General features: G+C 42.4%; 2 protein-coding genes across 5 annotated transcripts in view; one reads left to right on the top strand and one right to left on the bottom strand.

Moving 5' to 3' along the window:
- Nucleotides 1-586, bottom strand: part of appl1 (adaptor protein, phosphotyrosine interaction, PH domain and leucine zipper containing 1) — a 51,899-nt gene extending 51,313 nt beyond the window's left edge. For both annotated transcript variants that reach the window (XM_041191071.1, XM_041191072.1), the window contains exon 1: nt 454-586. In XM_041191071.1, the coding sequence (XP_041047005.1) occupies nt 454-507 (54 nt within the window). In that variant the 5' untranslated portion in view covers nt 508-586. The remainder of the gene's footprint in view (nt 1-453) is intronic.
- A 79-nt stretch (nt 587-665) lies between these two features.
- On the top strand, nt 666-15,159 carry hesx1 (HESX homeobox 1). Of its 3 annotated transcripts, XM_041191075.1 has the most exons (5): nt 666-739; nt 831-967; nt 12,689-12,885; nt 13,730-13,831; nt 13,950-15,159. In XM_041191075.1, the coding sequence occupies exons 1-5, from the start codon at nt 705-707 to the stop codon at nt 14,070-14,072; spliced, it is 594 nt and encodes a 197-aa protein (XP_041047009.1). In that variant the 5' UTR covers nt 666-704; the 3' UTR covers nt 14,073-15,159. The 3 variants fall into 3 exon arrangements, 2 of the variants coding, with proteins under 2 accessions (XP_041047009.1, XP_041047008.1); XR_005943488.1 differs by having other exon boundaries at nt 671-967; nt 12,689-12,850; nt 13,950-13,968; XM_041191074.1 differs by lacking the exons at nt 666-739; nt 831-967 and adding an exon at nt 11,909-12,396.
- Nucleotides 15,160-16,448: the final 1,289 nt, after the last annotated feature.

The following is a 16,448-nucleotide window of genomic DNA, read 5'->3' as shown; positions in this document are numbered from 1 at the left end:
TGTTATTTGAAAAACTGGCGTGGCAGCCTAGATTCCTACAGTTGGGACTTGAGCTTTCTGACTCAGAGAGAAGAGTGCTGTCACTGAGCTAAGGCCATCACAGTAAACCTTAACTCAGGATGCCCTCTTGCAGCACATTAAACAGGTAAACGGCTGGACTATTTTCCAGAGGTAGTTTAGGTAAACGTTACTTCAGGTTTATTAAGTAGGTACAAACTCTACTAAACCAGTCCTAGATCTCAGTTATGTTTGTCTCCACTAATCCCAGTAGATTTCACCTCAGGTAGTACTGTCACAAAGCAAGTGCCTTTACCCAGTTAACATTGTTTATTCCAATTAACATGAAGAATTATTTTAACAGTGAATCGGTCGGTGCCCAACTGCACCCAGGCTGACAACTGGTAAAGTGCCAGCGATCCACCCGGGCCAGGATTCGGCTTCATTGGCTCGTACCTGTGGACTATCTTCCAGAGTCTCCTCGATGGGTAGTTTTTCGATCCCCGGCATCTCTGCGGCCTCGGTTACAAAACACCGCCCTTCGCTCCAGCTCTGAGGTGACGAAGCATCGAGACTTGGAACGTCACCGCGTCATTGGCGCGCGTCTGCGGAAATCCCGCCCCATTGGCTAAGCGATTCTTCTGATTGGCTGCTTGCGCTGTCACTCAATCAACTTCCGGTGTAGGTGTCACTGAAGGGATTTGGGTATGAGTTCTGGGGGCGTAAGGGGAATGAAATGGAGGCGAGTGTTTGTCGTGGACTTTTTCTGTGTGTTAGTGTCTCAAACTTCTGCACAAATTGAGATTTGACAGCTCTCATTGCCCCACTTCTAGAAAGTTCAGGTGCGAATGGAGGGAGCTCACACATCTTGAAGTGTGTGCACTGCGAAGCCTGGCTGCGCAGAGCTACTGCTGTACCTGTTGGAACACTGATTTATACGGCTGGTTGGAGAAGGAAGAACTCTTGACAGGTGTGTCTGCCCTTCCAACCCTGTCCATAATACAAGCCTTTTTTATTATTATTATTCATGACGTGTCAGGCTAGCATTTATTGCGCACCTTGAGAAGTGGTGGTGAGCTACCCTTCTTGAATTATTGCAGCCCATGTGGTGTTAGATGAACCTTGAAAGTTATGGTTCACAGAAGGATGACATTGACAAAGAAATCCAGCTGCCTTCTTCCAGCTCAGTCAGGGCAGATGCACCAGAGGAGGACAGAAGTGGTGCTTCAAGGATGTGCTGAAAACTAACATGCAGAAATGCAATATTAACATAAATTCCTGGGAGACCATTGCCTTGGATCAAACCAGATGGTGGCAGAGACTGAGGGATAGTTCCCAGCATTTTGAGGCCCAACAGCAACAAAATGAAGAGAAAAAGCGAAAGTGGCAAAAGGAATACACCATAACCTGAACTGATAATACAGAACCAAACATTCCACATGATGACAAATACCCTAGGTGCCATAAAGTCTGCAGATCCTGAATCAGCCTCATCAGCCATCTTCAGACTCATGGAAGACAATCTGCCTTGCCAGCAAGGGATAGCCAATAATAGTAATATGAGGAAGATTTTGACCCAGTAACACTGAAGGAACAGTGATATAGCTCTAAGTCGAGATGATGTGTGACTTGGAGGGGAACTTATAGTTGGTAATGTTCCCATGTGCCTGCTGTCCTTGTCCTTCTAGGTGGTAGAGCAGTGGTTCCCAAACTGTGGGTCATGAATCCAACTTGGGTCACACAACCAGCAAATGGGGTTGCACGCTCCCGCTACTCCGAGATTGGGTCCTCCCATTGGCAATGAGGCCCAGGCAGCATTCAGCCCTGCCCTTGCCCTGCTCATCTCTTATTCTCGCTTTCCAGGTCATGGCCTCCCGCACCTGGCTGCTTCACTGAGTCTTCAGTCACCAGGGAATCTGGGGAGCTTGGTTGAAACTTCAGTGGCCATTAATTGTCACTCATTATGTTCTGCGCCTGTTCCGAATCACTCTACTTTCCTTATAAAGCCCAGCCCCAACCAAAAACCTGGAGGTGATACCTCCACTGCTCAGCTGTGGCCTGCCTAAGCCCAGCCCATGAGCTGTAGCAGCTCAGATGAAGTCATGGACTGGTGAGTACATAATTAACATTTTTACAAAGTTTTTATTTTTTCAGCATTTTTATTACCCATCCCTAAATGCCCTTGAGAAGGTGGCGATGAGCCATTTTTTGAACTGCTGCAGTCCCCACGTGGTATAGGTACACCCACAATGCTGTTAGGAGGGAAGTTCCAGGATTTTGACCCAATGACAATGAAGGAACAGTGATATAGTTCCAAGTCAAAATGGTGTGTGGATTGGAGGGGAACTTGCAGGTGGTGGTGTTTGCATGCATCTGCTGCCCTTGTCCTTCTAGGTGGTAGAGGTCTCAGGTTTGGAAGGTGCTGTTGAAGGAGCCTTGCTGAGTTGCTGCAGTGCATCTTGATGCTGGTACACACTGCTGTCACTGTGCGTCGGTGGAGGGAGTGCCAATCAAGCAGGCTGCTTTGTCCTTGATGGTGTGGAGTTTCTTGAGTGTTGGAGCTGCACTCATCCAGGCAAGTGGGGAGTATTCTATCACACTCCTGACTTGTGCCTTGTAGATAGATGGTGGACAGGCTTTGGGGAATCAGGAGGTGAGTTACGCTCTGCAGATTTCTCAGCCTCTGACCTGCTGTTGTAGTCACAGTATTTATATAGTTGGTCCAATTCAGTTTCTAGTCAATGGTAACCCCAGGATGTTGATAATACTTATAAATTGTTGAAGTACTGAGAAATATAAAAATGTGTTTTTAATGATATATTTGCTATATAATCAAGTTTTAATCATTATACTGAAAGTTACTATGCTGCTTTATTGCTGTACTGTTTTTGTTGGTGTCTGGGTTACATTAATTTTCAATTGTTGAAATGTGGTCATATTAGAAAAATAGCTTGTGAAGTGTTGTGGTAGAGACCACTGCTTTGGGAAGTGTTGAAGAAGCCTTGGTGAGTGCTGCAATGCATCTTGTAGATGGTATACACAGCAATCACACTGTGCAGGTGGAGGGAGCAAATATTTAAGGTGCTGGGTTGGGGTGCAGTTAAATGGGCTGCTTTGCCCTCCATGGTGTTGAACTTCGACTGTATATCAGGAGCTGCACTCATCCAGGCAAATGCAGAGTTGCAATCCTGACTTGTTCCTTTGTAGATAATAGGCTTTGGGAATTTGTAAGGAAAGTAATTTGCTTCAAAATTCATACAAGCATACGAAATAGAAGCAGAAGTAGGCCATTCGGCCTCTCGAGCATACTCTACCATTCAGTAAGATCGTGGCTTAGCTGCTTGTTTTTCGAATTCCGCATTCCCATCTACCTCAGATAACCATTCATTCCCTTGCCTAAGAAGAATCTATCTACCTCTGCATTCAAAAATATTCAATGACCCCACCTCTACTGCCTTTAGAGGCAGAGAGTTCCAAAGTTGCACAACCCTCAGAGAAAAAAATTCTCCTCATCCATGTCCTAAAAGGGCAACCCCTAATTTTAAAACAGTACCCCCCACCAGTTCAGAACTTGCCCACAAGAGGAAACATCCTTGTCAATACCATTCAGGATCTTATATACTACAATCAAGTCACCCGTCACTCTTCTGAACTCCAATGGAAACAAGCCCAGTTTCCTCGTAAGACTCATTCCAGGTATCATTCTCGTAAACCTCCTCTGAACCACCTCCAATGCATTTACATCCTTCCTTAAATATAAAGACCAAAACTGCACACAATATTCGAGATGTGGTCTCACCAATGCCCTGTATAACTGAAGTATAACATCCTTACTTTTATGTTCAATTCCTCTCATAATAAAGAATAGCCTTAATTACCTGCATACTAACTTTTCGTGACTCATGCACTATAACACCTAGATTCCACTGCACCTCAGAATGCTGCAGCCATTCTCCATTTAAGTAATACTTTGCTTTTTTATTCTTTTTGCCAAAGTGAACAACTTCACATTTTCCCACATTAAACTCCATTTGCTAGATCTTTGCCCACTCACTCAACCTATTTGTAGCCGTCTGCAACCTCCTTACGTCCTCTTCACAACATACTTTCCAACCTATCTTCATGTCATCTGCAAATTTAGCTACCATGCCTTCACTCCCCTCATCTAAGTCATTAACATGAATTGTAAAAAGTTGAGGTCCCAGCACAGACTCTATGGGACTCCACTCATCACATCCTGCCAATCAGAAAAGGACCCGTTTCAGCATACTCTGTTTTCGGTCAGCCAGCCAATCTTCTACCCGTGCCAATATGTTACCCCCTACACAATGAGCTTTTATTTTCTGTAATAACCTTTCATGTGGCACCTTATCAAATGCCTTCTGGAAATCCAAGTATAGCATGTCTACAGACGCCCATTTATCCACAGCGCATGTTACTCCTTTAAAGAACTCCAATAAATTGATTAAACACAATTTCCCTTTCACAAAACTATACTGACTCTTAACAAAAACAGAATTACCTGGAAAAACTCAGCAGATCTGGCAGCATCGGCGGAGAAGAAAAGGGTTGACGTTTCGAGTCCTCATGACCCTTCGACAGAACTTGAGTTGGGACTCGAACTCAAGTTCTGTCGAAGGGTCATGAGGACTCGAAACGTCAACCCTTTTCTTCTCCGCCGATGCTGCCAGACCTGCTGAGTTTTTCCAGGTAATTCTGTTTTTGTTTTGGATTTCCAGCATCCGCAGTTTTTTTGTTTTTATGCTGACTCTTGCTGATTACCTTGAGTTTCTCTAAGTACCCAGCTATAACCTCCTTAATAATCGATTCTAACACCTTCCCTATGACAGACGTCAAGCTGACTGCCCTACAGTTTCCTGTTTTCTGCCTCCCTCCCATCTTGAATAAAGGGGTTATATTTGTTACTTCCCAGTAATTGGAACCTTTCCAGAATCTAGCGAATTTTGGAAAATTAACACTAACGCATCTACTACATCATCAGCCACCTCTTTTAAGACCCTAGGATGAAGTCCATCAGGACTCTGAGACTTGCCAACCTGCAGCTCCATCAGTTTGCTCAGTACTACTTTCCTAGTGTTTGTAATTTCACCAAGTTGCCCTCTCCCTTCCACCTCCTGATTTACAACTATTACTGGAATTTTGTTTTTGTATCTTCTTACAGTGAAGACAAAAGCAAAATATTTGTTCATTTCATCTGCCACTTCCTTATTATCTACGATTAACTCACCACTGACACTCGAGAACCAACACTTACTTTACTTACTCTTTTCCTTTTTAAATACCTGTAGAAACACTTGCTATCCATTTTTACATTTCTAGCTAGCTTCCTCTCATTCTGTAATTTCTTGCTCCTGATTAACCTTTTAGTCAATCTCTGCCATTCTTTTAAATTCTGACCAGTCATCTGACCTACGCATCTTTGCGCAGTTATGTGATTTTTCCTTAAATGTGATACTTTCCTTAACTTCTTTACTCAACCACAGATGGTAGGTCCTCCCATTAGAATTTCTCTTTATAGTAGGAATATATTTATTCTGAGTATTCTGAAATATCCCCTTAAGTATCTGACTGCATCTCACATCGTTCTCCTTATTTAAGTTTAATATACTAGTCTTAGACCCACACTTCTCCCTTTCAAACTGGATGTAAAATCAATCATATTGTGGTCGCTGCTAACTAGGGGTGCCTTCACTCTGAGGTCATTAATTAATCCTATCACATTACAGTATCTTTACAGTGCAGAAGGGGGCCATTCAGCCCATTGAGTCTGAAATAGCCCTCTGAAAGAGTATTCCACCTAGTCCCACTCCCATGCCATATCCCCATAACCTCGCATATTATGTCTTTTCGGGTAGCAATCCAATTGCCTTTTGAATACTTTGATCGAACCTGCCTCCACCACCCTTTCAGGAAGTTTGCTCCAGACTCCAACCACCCTCTGGGTGAAAAGGTTTTTCCTCACATCACATTTACTCCTTTTGCCAATTATTTTGAATGTGTGCCCTCTAGTTCTTGATGTTCTCTTGCGTGGGAACAGTTTCTCACTATTTACCCTGTCCATACCCCTCAGGATCTTGAATACCTTTATCAAGTCTCTCCTCAGCCTTCTTTTCTCCGTGGAACACAGTCCCAACCTCTCCAATCTATCCTCATAGCTACAGTTCTTCATCACGGGAATCATTCTTGTGAAACTCCTCTGTACTCTCTCCAATGCCTTCACAACCTTCCTCAATTATGGCACCCAGAACTGGTGCAGTACTCCAGATGAGGTCTAACTAGTGTCTTACACAAGTTCAATATGACCTCCTTACTCTCGTATTCAATGCCCCTATTACTAAAGACTAAGATACTATATGCTTTATTAACTGCTCTCTTAACATGTCCTGCCATCTTCAATGACCTATGTGTGTATATACTGAGGTCCCTTTGTTCCTGCACCTCCTTTAGAGGCTCTCCCTTTATTTTATACTGTCTCACCATGTTTTTCCTGCCAAAACGAATCACCTCTCCCTTCTCTGCATTGTACCTCATCTGCCACTTGCCTGCCCAATCCACCCAACATGTCTATGGCCTTTTGAAGTTCAAGACTATCCCCTTCACAGTTAACAACATTTCCAATTTTTGTATCCCCTGCAAATTTTGAAATCATGCCCCACACATCACATTCTAGGCCGTTAATATATATCAGGAAAAGCAAGTGTCCCAACACTGACCCCTGAAGAACTCCACTACAAACCTTCCTCCAATCTGGAAAAACAACCATTTATCACTACTCTGTTTCCTGTCAGTCAGCCACTTTCTTATCCAAGTACCTAGTTTCCCTTTTATTCCATGACCTAGAATTTTGCTCAAGTCTGTTGTGTGGCACTGTATCAAATGCCTTTTGAAAATCCATGTACACTACATTAACAGCATTTCCTTTATCAACCTTCTCTGTTACCTCCTCAAAAACTCCACCAAGTTAGTTAAACATGATTTTCCCTTAATGAACCCATTCTGGCTTTCCTTAATTATCCTGCACTTGCCTATGTGATCATTGATTTTATCCGGTACTATGCTTTCCAGAAGTTTCCCTATCACTGATTTCAAACTGACTGGCCTATAGTTGCCAGCTTTACCCTTGCACTTCTTTTTGAACAAGGGTATAACGTTCGCAGTTCTCCAGTCCCCTGGCACCTCCCCTGTGCCTAAGGAAGACTGGAAGATTATCACTAGAACCTCTGCAATTTCCACTCTCAGTTCCCTAAGTACCCTTGAAGGCATCTCATCTGGTCCTGGTACCTTATCTATTTTAAGTAAAGGTAGCCTTTCCAACACCTCCTTCCTCTCGATTGTAAGTTTCTCTAATGGACCAGTTACCTCCTCTCTCACCTCGGCCTGGATAGCAAGTTCTTCCTTTGTTACACATAGTCTAATATAACCTGCTCTCTGGTTGATTCTAGAACGTGCTGCTCTAAAAAAAAACTATCTGAAAAGCATTCTATGATCTCCTCATCCAGGCTACTACTACCAATGTGATTTTTCCAGTTTATATGTAGATTAAAATCACCCATGATTATTGCTTTTATCACAAGCACCCAATGTTTTGTGTATATTTTGTCCTACATTGTGGTTACCGTTCAGGGGCCTGAGGACCATTTCCACTAATGATTTCTTTCTCCTACGACCCCTCATCTCCACCCAAACCAATTCTACATTCTGATCTCCTGAACTAAGGTAATCTCTAACTATTGCACTAATACCATACTTGATCAATAATGCTACCCCTCCACCTTTACCTAGCTTCCTATTCTTCTTGAATATCATATACCCTCGATATTCAGGACCTAATCCTTGTCAACCTGCAGCCACGTCTCTGTAATGGCTATCAGATCATATTTATTTACTTTAATGTGCGCTATCAATTCATTTACTTTGTTGTGAATGCTATGCATTCTTTCTGTTATCTTTGTAACATCTAGGCTTTACTGTTGGTGCATTCTTAGGTTTTACCTCTCTGTCCCTTCCTGCTGTTCTATGACCCTCATTTCCCATATTACTGTTATGATGTTCTACCTTGTTTCCACCCCTTGATTTGCCACATCTACCCAAGCTTGATCCCTCACCCCTTTTGTTTAGTTTAAAGCCCTCTCTACTTCCCTAGTGATGGTGTTCGCAAGGACACTGGTCTCAGCACGATTCAGTGTAGACCGTCCCAATGGTATAGCCCCAGTATTCATGTCAGTGCCCCACGAACCAGAACCGACTTCTCCCACACCAGTCTTTGGGACACACATTCATCTCTCCAAACTTATTTGCCCTATGCCAATTTGCACGTGGCTGGGGTAATAACCCAGAGATTATCTTTGAGGTTCTGCTTTTTAATTTGTACCTAGCTTCTTATACTGACTATGCAGAACCTCCTTCCTTCTCTTTCCTATGTCGTTGGTACCTACATGGACCACGATGACTGGATCCTCTCCCAATACAAATTCCTCTCCAGCCCTAGCAGATGTCCTAAACCCTGGCACCAGGGTTTCTGGACTCTCGCTTTTTGCTACAGAGAACAGTGTCAATCCCCCTCGGTATACTATCCCGTACTACCATTACATTCCTGTTTGCTTTCCACACATGACTGGCTTCCTGCACCATGGCGCCATGACTGCTCATCCACCTTGCAGACCTCACTTTTGTCTGCACAGGTTGTGAGCATCTCAAACCTGTTTGACAATTGCAAAGCCTGAGGCTCCTCCATTACTATCTGCTCGGTCCCATTACCTGCCTCACTCTCAGTTACATCCTCCTGTCCCTCACTGCTGAACAAAGCAGATGACCCTCTTTTAAAAGGCGTGACCGTCTTCTGGAACAAAGTGTCCAGGTATTTTTCCCCCCTCCCTTATATTGTGCAGTGCCTGCAGTTTGGCTTTCAGATCAATAATCCTGATCCGGAATTCCTCTAGCTGTTTACACTTTCTGCAGATGTTTGTCAAGGATCACCTTGGCGTCCAAAAGCTCCCACATTCCAGAGTTACAACATAACACCTGTCCTGCCATTGTTACTTATGTTATTTAGTTAACTTAATTACTCAATTAACTTAAAATAATTCCTAGGTATACCACACCTCTTTTCCCCTGTGCAGCAAATTCCCACGTGAACCTAATTCACTTCTCATTCAGTCTCCATCTCACTTCAGTGTATTCGCTGGTATCCTTGTGTGCCCCTTCCCAGTTTCTGACCTGTCTCTTGTAGCCACCTTATTTATGTGGCTGGACCAATTAGGTTTCTGGTCAATGGTGATTCCCCAGGATGTTGTTGGTTGGGTTTTCAGCAATGGTAATTTCATTGAATATCAAGGGGAGATGGATAGACTCTGAGATGGTCAATGCCTGACATTGTGTAACATGAATGTTACTTGCCACTTATCAGCCCAAGCCTGAATGTTGCTCAGGTCTTACTGCATGTGGGCATGGGCTGCTTCATTATCTGAGGAGTTGAGAATAGGACTGAACACTGACTATCAGTGCACATCTTCACTTCTGATGGACAGAAGGTTGTTGATGAAGCAACTGAAGACGGTTGGCTTCAGACACTGCCCTGAGGAACTCCTGCGGCGATGTCCTGGGACTGAGATAATTGGCTTCTAAAAACCATAACCATCTTCCAGTGTGAGGTATGCCTCATGTCAGTGGAGAATTTTCCCCTTGATCCCCCATTTACTTCAATTTTATTAGGAACCCTTGATACCATATTCAGTCAAATGCTGCCTTGCATGTCAAGGGCATCACTTACCTCATCTTTGGAGTTCTTCTAAAGACTGGACAACCATGAGGCACTGTGGGCCATCAGCAGCAACAGAATTGTACTCAAACACAAATCTGTAAGCTCATGGCCTGGCATATCCCCCACTCTACCATTGCCATCAAGCCAGGGGATCAACCCTGGTTCAATGAAGAATGCAGGAGGGCATGCCAGGAGCAGCACCAGGTATACCTAAAAATGAGGTGTCAACCTCGTGAAGCTATAACACAGGACTACTCGTGTGCCAAATTGCATAAGCAGCAAGTGATAGACAGAGCTAAGTGATCCCACAACCAGTGGATCAGATCCAAGCTCTGCAGTCCTGCCACATTCAGTCATGAATGGTGGTAGACAATTAAACAACTCACTCGAGGAGGAGCTCTACAAATATCCCATCTTCAATGATGGGGGAGCCCAGCACATCAGTGCAAAAGATAGGCTGAAGCATTGGCTACAATCTTCAGCCAGAAGAGCCGAGTGGATGATCCAACTCAGCCTCCTCTGGAGGTCTCTAGCATCACAGATGCCAGTCTTCAGCCAATTTGATTCACTCCACGTGATATCAAGAAATGGCTGAAGGCACTGGATACTGCAAAGGCTATGGGCCCTGACAATATTCTGGCAACAGAACTGAAGACTTGTGCTCCAGAACTTGCCACGCCCCTAGCCAAGCTGTTCCAGTACAGCTACAACACTAGCATCTACCCAACTATGTGGAAAATTGTCCAGGTATGCCCTGTCCAGAAAAAACAGGACAAATCCGACCCAGCCAATTACCGCCCCATCAGTCTACTCTCAATCATCAGTAAAATAATGGAAGGGGTCATCAACAGTGCTATCAGATGGCACTTGCTTAGCAATAACCTGCTCACTGATGCCCAGTTTGGGCTCCGCCAAGGCCACTTAGCTTCTGACCTCATTACAGCCTTGGTTCAAACATAGACAAAAGAACTGAACTGCTCAGGTGAGGTGAGAGTGACTGCCATTGACATCAAGACCGCATTTGACAGAGTGTGGCATCAAGGAGCCCCAGCAAAACTAGAGCCAATGGGAATCAGCAGTGCGTAACATCTACAAGATGCACTACAGGAATTGACAGAGGCTCCTTTGACAGCACCTTCCAAACCCACGACCGCCACCAGCTTAGAAGGACAAGGGCAGCAGACACATGGAAACACCACCACCTGGAAGTTCTCCTCCAAGCCACTCGCCATCCTGACAAAGGTACTTCCTAGTAGGAAACATTAGATAGCGAACAGGAACTCGGGTTGATTGCCAGTTACAACTCTACAGATGACCCAGTTGCGATGCATTAACTCCACCAAGACTCTTGATCCCTGTGCCTCAGTTCCCCGAAGATTGTGCTTTAACATACCAAGCCACTTTGAAACTTGTGATTGTGTTAAACTCGACGGCGAATGGCTGAGCTGTGATTGAAGGGAACGCCAGGCTCCGTTGTATACTTTTGCAGTTAACTCCATTAGCGGAGAAAAACGAAAATTATTAAATTAAACTACAGTAACCTTAAATTGGGAATGAAGTTTACACTGGGTGCAGAGGATTGAAAACGGAACGGTTTTATTTTAAAACTTTTGGCATCAATTTCTCTGCAATTGCTTTAAAACATAGAATTTGTTTTCCTGATTTAAACTATGCTAGATTACAGCATTCATTAATTTCCTAAACAGTAGAAAAAGTTAATTCAGGAAGCGATTATGACAAGTTCTGGAGTAAGTGTCCCTGAATCACTTAATATTTCAACGGAACAAATGAACAGCATCGTTATGTATTTAAAATCAGGCGGTAATAGCTCCAGTGAATTAATCCGGGCACATGGAGAACAATTGCACTGAGTTTTAACAACATTTGCAGCCCGCTGCAGCATGACTCCTGCCTGTACTTTTGTTTTCCAGTCATTCCGAATGCAACATTACATATGCATATTAAAAAAATCAGAATATTCATCAGGATTATCCTAATAGTATTAAGAGCTTACTTTACTCCGGTGAAAGACATTCACCTAAATGAGATTATCCCTTTGGATGAAGAGTTTCCTTCTCCTCGCTATTTTGCAATCAAAACTGAAAATTGATTTCTTGGTTTATGCTTTAAAATAGGTAAACTGCTACAGTGTAGGTTTTATGGATTTGAAAGAAAGTTATGTTAGCTGGTTTGGAGAGATAACACTGCCTCCTCCCTCTGGGTGGCCCCCTCGTTGCTCCTATTAGATACTAATTACTTGGCAACAAATAAACAATTATCGCCTCATGCTTCCATGGAGGGGGGTTTTCATTCAGATGCTAAAACTTTCTAACTACACAGTTTTAATTAATGACGTCGAAAATCTCTACTAATATGTGGAACGAGCGGGCTGGGCCGAATTGGGACTGAAAGTGGAGAGAGGATGATGGCTAGTGTTCATCTCTGTGCCGGCGATAGAAAAGCCCGCTCTCAACTTGCAGAAACTTCGAAGGCGTCAGAGAGAAAAACTTCAAGATGTTCCTTCACTATTGAAAGCATTCTGGGGCTGGGCAAAAGTGAGGAGACGGCTCGTATCATAACCCCTCATCGACCGTGGGTTGATATACTTAACGTTACAGGTGAAATGTGTGCAGAACAGCGGTCACGAGTTATTTCTGACGTTGATTTGTCTTTATACAATTTGTACAATAAATGTTAAGGTGTTTTGTGCCTACCTCTCTATTGCATTATCTTTTACGTACTAGGTCTGTAATTGTCCTTTTCACTCCCCTCTGAATACAATACATCAGTACTTGTCTCTTGTATGAGTCGACACGGGAAAGTACAGGAAATAGGAGCAGCGTACTTATTTTAATGTAACAACCTTTCTAATATTCTTTTGGCAGTGCTGAACACATTTTCCCCTCTTAGCTTTTCCAGGAAGCTCGTGTCCAGATTCGTCGGAGAGATTCTGTGATCCGTCAATTACAGTGAAGGAAGGCAAGGGGAGGGACCGTGAGATGTGTTGTGCTGAGCCAGCCGGACAGAGCGAGGACCGCTTCTCTGATCGGCCAAACTGCTGCTGGTTCCGAGGTAGAAGAGCCAGGACTGCTTTCAGCAGGAATCAGGTCCGCGGAGATTTCTTAAAGTACACACCACGGAAGTGCTGCAACTTCAATCAGTTTTTTTTTAAAAGACTTGCAACTTACAATTATACAAAATCAGAATCCTTGCGTGTTTTTGAGGCTGTTCTAATACCTCTTTAAGTATTCCAAACTATTACTTGTTTTTGGAAAGTCTCTTTAATCTGCATAATTGCGAATTCCGGTATTCTCATCAGTCATCTACAATTCTTGCCTCTCCAACTGTTTCAGAACTTCATAGTTATGAATTGAAAATAATCAAAATATCTTAACGTTTTATGTCTACTTTTGAACAAGTTCATTGAATAAAAATTACCTTACTGTAATTATTATAACTACCTGCTACATTTGAAGATAACTGACCGGTAGTGACTATTATGCATTAACCAATATAAGGTTTGATGTACATATTGTACTCAGTAGTGCAGAGCATATTAAAAAGTTTTATGCAAATATAAAATGCAACTTTTAACCTGGACGTTTTTTCACTTGAATAATACTGCTGCAAAATTGAAGGAATGATTTTCAGCTCAAAGTAACAAGAGGGGAGAGGTGGGGGAGTGAGGGAAGGGGCAAGAGAAAGGGAGAAACAGAACTCCTTGAATTTTGCAGTACAGAAACTATTTAGTTATATATTCAGTGCCACCTAGTCTAATCCTCCTCCAACTTGTTCTCCATACATTTTAATATAAAGAATTTAAAGGCCCTACTTCAACAATGTGGCAGACGATATCTTCTAATCACCATCTGTCATTAAAAAAAATTCTGATTGAACTCCATATTAAATGTAGATCTGAATTGATGGATTATATTTGAATCATTTTCTCAGATTGAAGTATTAGAAAAAGAATTTCAACTGAATTGTTACCCAGGGATTGATGTTCGTGAAGAACTTGCTCAGAAACTGGCTCTAGATGAAGACCGAATTCAGGTAACGACCTGAAAAATACAATATTAATAGACACACAATATTTACTTGGTTTTGAATGTTGTTTACATCCTGTTGCCAAAATTTAAAAAGCTTTCATTTTGATACTTTAATATTTCAGATCTGGTTCCAGAATCGTCGTGCAAAGCTGAAAAGATCACGGCGTGAATCTCAGTTTCTGATGGTGAAAAATGCACTAATAAGTTCAGGTGTACAAAAGCAGAAAGTTGACTCGCAGCTATAGGAACTTGATCATCAAAAAATTTTCAACCATTTCTTGATGCTCCATTTTGTAGCTAGAACCTTTACGGACCAGGGTGGCTGCAGCCTTCATGTGCTGAGTTAGTGATTATAACTAGGACAGCAGCAAGGGTGAAACAGTTCAACATCCCTGGGTTAGGGAAGGGAATATTTGACTGAATTTTGTCTGATTGCAGTTCATTGATCCCTCAGGAAAGACTTGTGATGACTACTGAAGGGAGCAAAATTTGACTATTGTGATGCTTCATATAAATAATATCCTTGTGGCAGTAAGCTAGAAGGCTGCCGATGTCTGGAATTGGTGTCTAGCAAGGAGTTTATTGCTTCAAAGAAGGAAGTAAGATTAATTTTGTAATTTCAGTGATACTAGGACAGATCATCTGGTCACTTTTATCATTATTCATTGTGGGGCCTTGCTGTGTGCCCGTTGGTTGTCTCATTTCCCTACAACAGTGACTGCACTGGCTGAAATACCTGGGTTGTCCTGAGGTTGTGAAAGGCACTATATAAATGTAAGTCCTTTTAATATTAGTCATATACTGCTAACAGAGTCTCGCTCTGTCCTTCTGTTCTGGTGCCATGTTGCTGAAATGTCTGCAGAATTTATAAGTGGTTGCTAATGTTTAAAAGTTTAATTTTGTCTTTTTATTCTGTCACGGGAAATATATAATTCAACAGTTGGCAAAAGTATTATACTATGTATAAAAGAATCTGCGCTTTTAGTATTGCAGAAAGAACCTGAGCATTTTCGAACCAGTAGTTTAATTGTGCTTCCAGGATAGTTTGTCTGGGTAGAGTAGAATTTGATTTTGGATAAGGACTATTAAATGTGCAGCTATATCATTTAAATAATCAAAAGTTGGAAAATAATGTACCACTTTGTTTCACTTGTAAAAGTCTTAGATTGTGTGCATAGTTTTATAAAGTAAGTTTGAAAGGTTTCTTGGTCTCGATCTGTATAATTGTGTATGTAAACCAAGAATTGCCTGTCAAAACATGTGTATGCAAAACTTGTACACTTTTGGTCTTTTTGAGCATATTTAAAATAAAGCTGTTGAACTTGCATCACACTACCAGTAGTGGTCAGGTAAATTTTCATAAGGAAGCTGGTTTCTACCTTTATATAAAATTTGTGGAGGCACAAACAATTGGGAGTAGCAATCTGGTTCTACTGTGCTTTGGAACAATCTTGTCGCTCTCTCGCGATTGTATTCTCTTTTTGCATTGTATTCTAGAAATGTTAAATAACCAGTTTGCATCAATGCTGAGAAACGATCCAAAGAATATCTGCTAAACAAATCATTTCAAAAAGTCAGGACTGGCATTCCAACAGTGCATAAATGCAAATCGCTTATTTCCACATGCCCAAAAATACTGTGCCTGAAATGTAGGTTGCTACAAGCAGATTACTGTTCCCCATTGGTTGTAGTGAATGAGGAATCAGACTGTCCTCCTAAACCATACACACCTGAAGGACCCGGTGTTGATTCCCAGGGTGTGCTGACTTTTTTTTTGGTTGGATACTATAAATTGACCTTGTGCTCTGAGATGTTGGAGATTGAGGAGAAATGGGGAAGGAATCATCTAGAGTTCCTGCATCGGATTTTTATCCAAAAACTCCAGCTACAGATTTGAATGTTGAGTGAATACAGGATTAGGCTCAGGTGTGATGCCCTCAACCATGGTATAACCTGCTGCTATACACATTGTAGACTCATCACATATGTAGAATGGCTACATGCTCAAAAAGGTAGCCAAGTGTTACTCCTGTAATTGTACCCTAGGGGAAAAGTGGCTCTAGTTGCTGTCAAACTGCCAGGCTGACCAGTTTCCTATTCTCTCCCTTTGAAATATCCTCTGCCACATTATTCAAAAGACACCAAGTCCTAGCTAGGGCAACAGTTCTTTGCTCCTTTTCATCATGGTGCCCTAGTGCAGTGGTTGAAGTTCCCCTTTTCAGTTGGATTAGTAATCATGCCCCACCTATCTAAATTATAAAAGTCATAAGCAACATACCCTTTTTTTTTAGATTGCACTGGTTTAAGTATGTGACGCCTTTATGTTTTTTTTTGTACAACCACGCACATGTAACTTTTAAAGGGCTGGCTTGCGGGCAGCCTGCATGGGAGCTTTCGGGTTGTCGTATGGCTGTGCAGCTTACAGGGAACATTGATCAAAATGAGAAAACAGTTTTTTACTTACACCCAGCTCACCTGATATATGCATTTGCTTCTCATTGCATCTGTCCAGGAGCAGGGGGACAGCAGACCATGACACCAGCTGCTGCTCCCTCACTTATCCTTGATTATCCTTAGCTTACATCACACACCTCTAGGCTGTCCTGTCATTTACCTACTGA

This window comes from Carcharodon carcharias, chromosome 7, assembly GCF_017639515.1.
Source record: "Carcharodon carcharias isolate sCarCar2 chromosome 7, sCarCar2.pri, whole genome shotgun sequence".
NCBI classification, from domain to species: Eukaryota; Metazoa; Chordata; class Chondrichthyes; order Lamniformes; family Lamnidae; genus Carcharodon; species Carcharodon carcharias.
The sequence above is the reverse complement of the archived record's forward strand: the minus strand, read 5'-3'. Positions and strand labels throughout refer to the sequence as shown.